This window comes from Acanthisitta chloris, unplaced genomic scaffold, assembly GCF_000695815.1.
Source record: "Acanthisitta chloris isolate BGI_N310 unplaced genomic scaffold, ASM69581v1 scaffold20915, whole genome shotgun sequence".
In the NCBI taxonomy this organism is placed as follows: Eukaryota; Metazoa; Chordata; class Aves; order Passeriformes; family Acanthisittidae; genus Acanthisitta; species Acanthisitta chloris.
The window spans coordinates 18,546-20,436 of record NW_008672439.1 but is presented as its reverse complement, the minus strand read 5'-3'; the positions used below and the strand labels follow the sequence as shown (position 1 = coordinate 20,436).

At 40.9% G+C, this 1,891-nt stretch overlaps 1 protein-coding gene across 1 annotated transcript in view; it reads right to left on the bottom strand.

The window, feature by feature from the left end:
* Positions 1-278: 278 nt before the first annotated feature.
* The window catches only part of ORC1 (origin recognition complex, subunit 1), a 19,112-nt gene continuing 17,499 nt past the window's right edge, over positions 279-1,891 (bottom strand). Inside the window, 2 exon segments of the mRNA XM_009074531.1 lie at positions 279-473; positions 1,837-1,889. Coding sequence (XP_009072779.1) covers positions 279-473; positions 1,837-1,889 — 248 coding nt within the window.

Sequence of the window (1,891 nt, the reverse complement as noted above, 5' to 3'; positions counted from 1 at the left end):
GTTGATACACATCTGGTGAAAGGGGACCAGGTACCAGCACATAAAAACATTCAAAAAACATACTTTCAGATAGCTTAAACAATACAGTTTCAACCAGTTTGAAATCTTCAAAAAGCTTTAAAATCTTTATTATTAAAAGCTATTTCACACATCAAACCTTTTAGCAAAGCATTTAAAAATAAATTTCACCTTTTCCATCTTCTTGTTTTAAAAAAATAAAAATAGGCAATATTTAAAATATTTATAGACACACTAAAAGAAATAAAGTCTCTGTTGCCTTATTCATCCTTGAGTGCATACATGACGTCGTCCTGGCTGAGGTTCAGCCGCACGCGCATGTGGAGGTATTTGTCGTTGGCCTCCAGCAGCAGCAGCCTGCAGGCACCCAGCCTGGAGCAAACAGCCAGCACTTCTGACACCGTGGGGCTCTGGAGGCCTTCAATCCTGCACAGGGCCACGTGCTGGTGATAGACCTATGAGGAAAGAGAAAAGGACACGGGTCATGTTCACCTCCTGCTACAAGCGAGTACACAAAGGTGATAAAGAGGAGCTTCCTTCCCTCCACATCCATGGGACGGGAGGAAACACTAGCTCCAGCCTGTTCAGGTGAAACACACACGTACTGCTGTTCCAGCAAACTGACTTTGTCAAGGAAGTAACAATTCCAAGCTATGGTTTCCTTTTTTGAACAGCCAAGAAGCAGAACAATCAGCAAACTACCTTGTCTGCTAGTTTTTAAGTACTCTGTTCCTACCTCGTTAATCTGTTCCTACCTCTTCCCCCTGGACTATGCAGTTTGAAGCTTATTGAGCAGACTAAATGCTGACAGACAATGAATTGCACATCTATTCACTCAGAAGTGATATTCAGACCCAGTGAGTAATAAACACAAAACACTGCCTACAGACATGAAAGATCACAGCTTGGAAAGGCACGATACACCTTTAAACACCAGAGAATGCACTTGTCACCAATTATGCCGACTAGTTAATCTGCCAGAATAATCACTTGGGGTCTTCTGCTTCTCTGCTTAGAAAAAGCAGAAGAAAACCCTTTTGGTGTTAGAGGAAAACTAAGGGGAAATGTAACTAATCAGTCTAACAAAATATTCTTTGAAGTTCGAGAACTGATCACTCAATGTATCTATGCAGTCAACTAATGCAGAGGTTCAGGAGCCAGGAATGACAAATGGAGTTGAAATGCTTACCTACAAACCTGCAGAGCCAGATAAAACTAACAGGTGATTTTATATAAACATATAGTTCTAGACATTTTTGTGTAAGCATTAACATCTAGCTCCCATCCTGACCATGAAATAGATTCTGCAGTCTTCACAGCAATGCTAGCACCAGGTTTTTTATGGGTCTACTTAAAAACCAAAGCTACTAGTGATCTTTCTGCCTCTACTGAGAAAGACAGTGATACAGAACTTGGAATCACCTTTCAATTTTCCTCCTTAAACTCTGTTGCCTGATAGTTTCAGGGTCTCTGATTTTTCCTATTCTAAAGCATGGTAGGGTTGGAGGCATGAGATGTTTTCAGATGCACCCAAAAAAACCCAAACCACTTTATGATCCAGATCACTGGGAACATTAACATAACACCAGGTGTTGCCAAGTGTAAGTATTTAGTACCATCAAAACACAGCTGGTAGCATTCAATTAGGCTTTACACCTGTCCTGGGCAGCCATGCCCCAATTTACCTTGCCTTCATATTGTCTTCCATCAAATTTTAGGAATTAAACCCCCAAATATTTAAATATTTACCTGATAATTTTGACAGTGGCCCCTCTTTTGATGAGAAAAATAAGAGTACTCTCTAAAGCACCAACATACCTCTTGAACTGTTGCCTCCTCAACTCCTGCCCGGCGAAACTCTGCCAAAATTGCT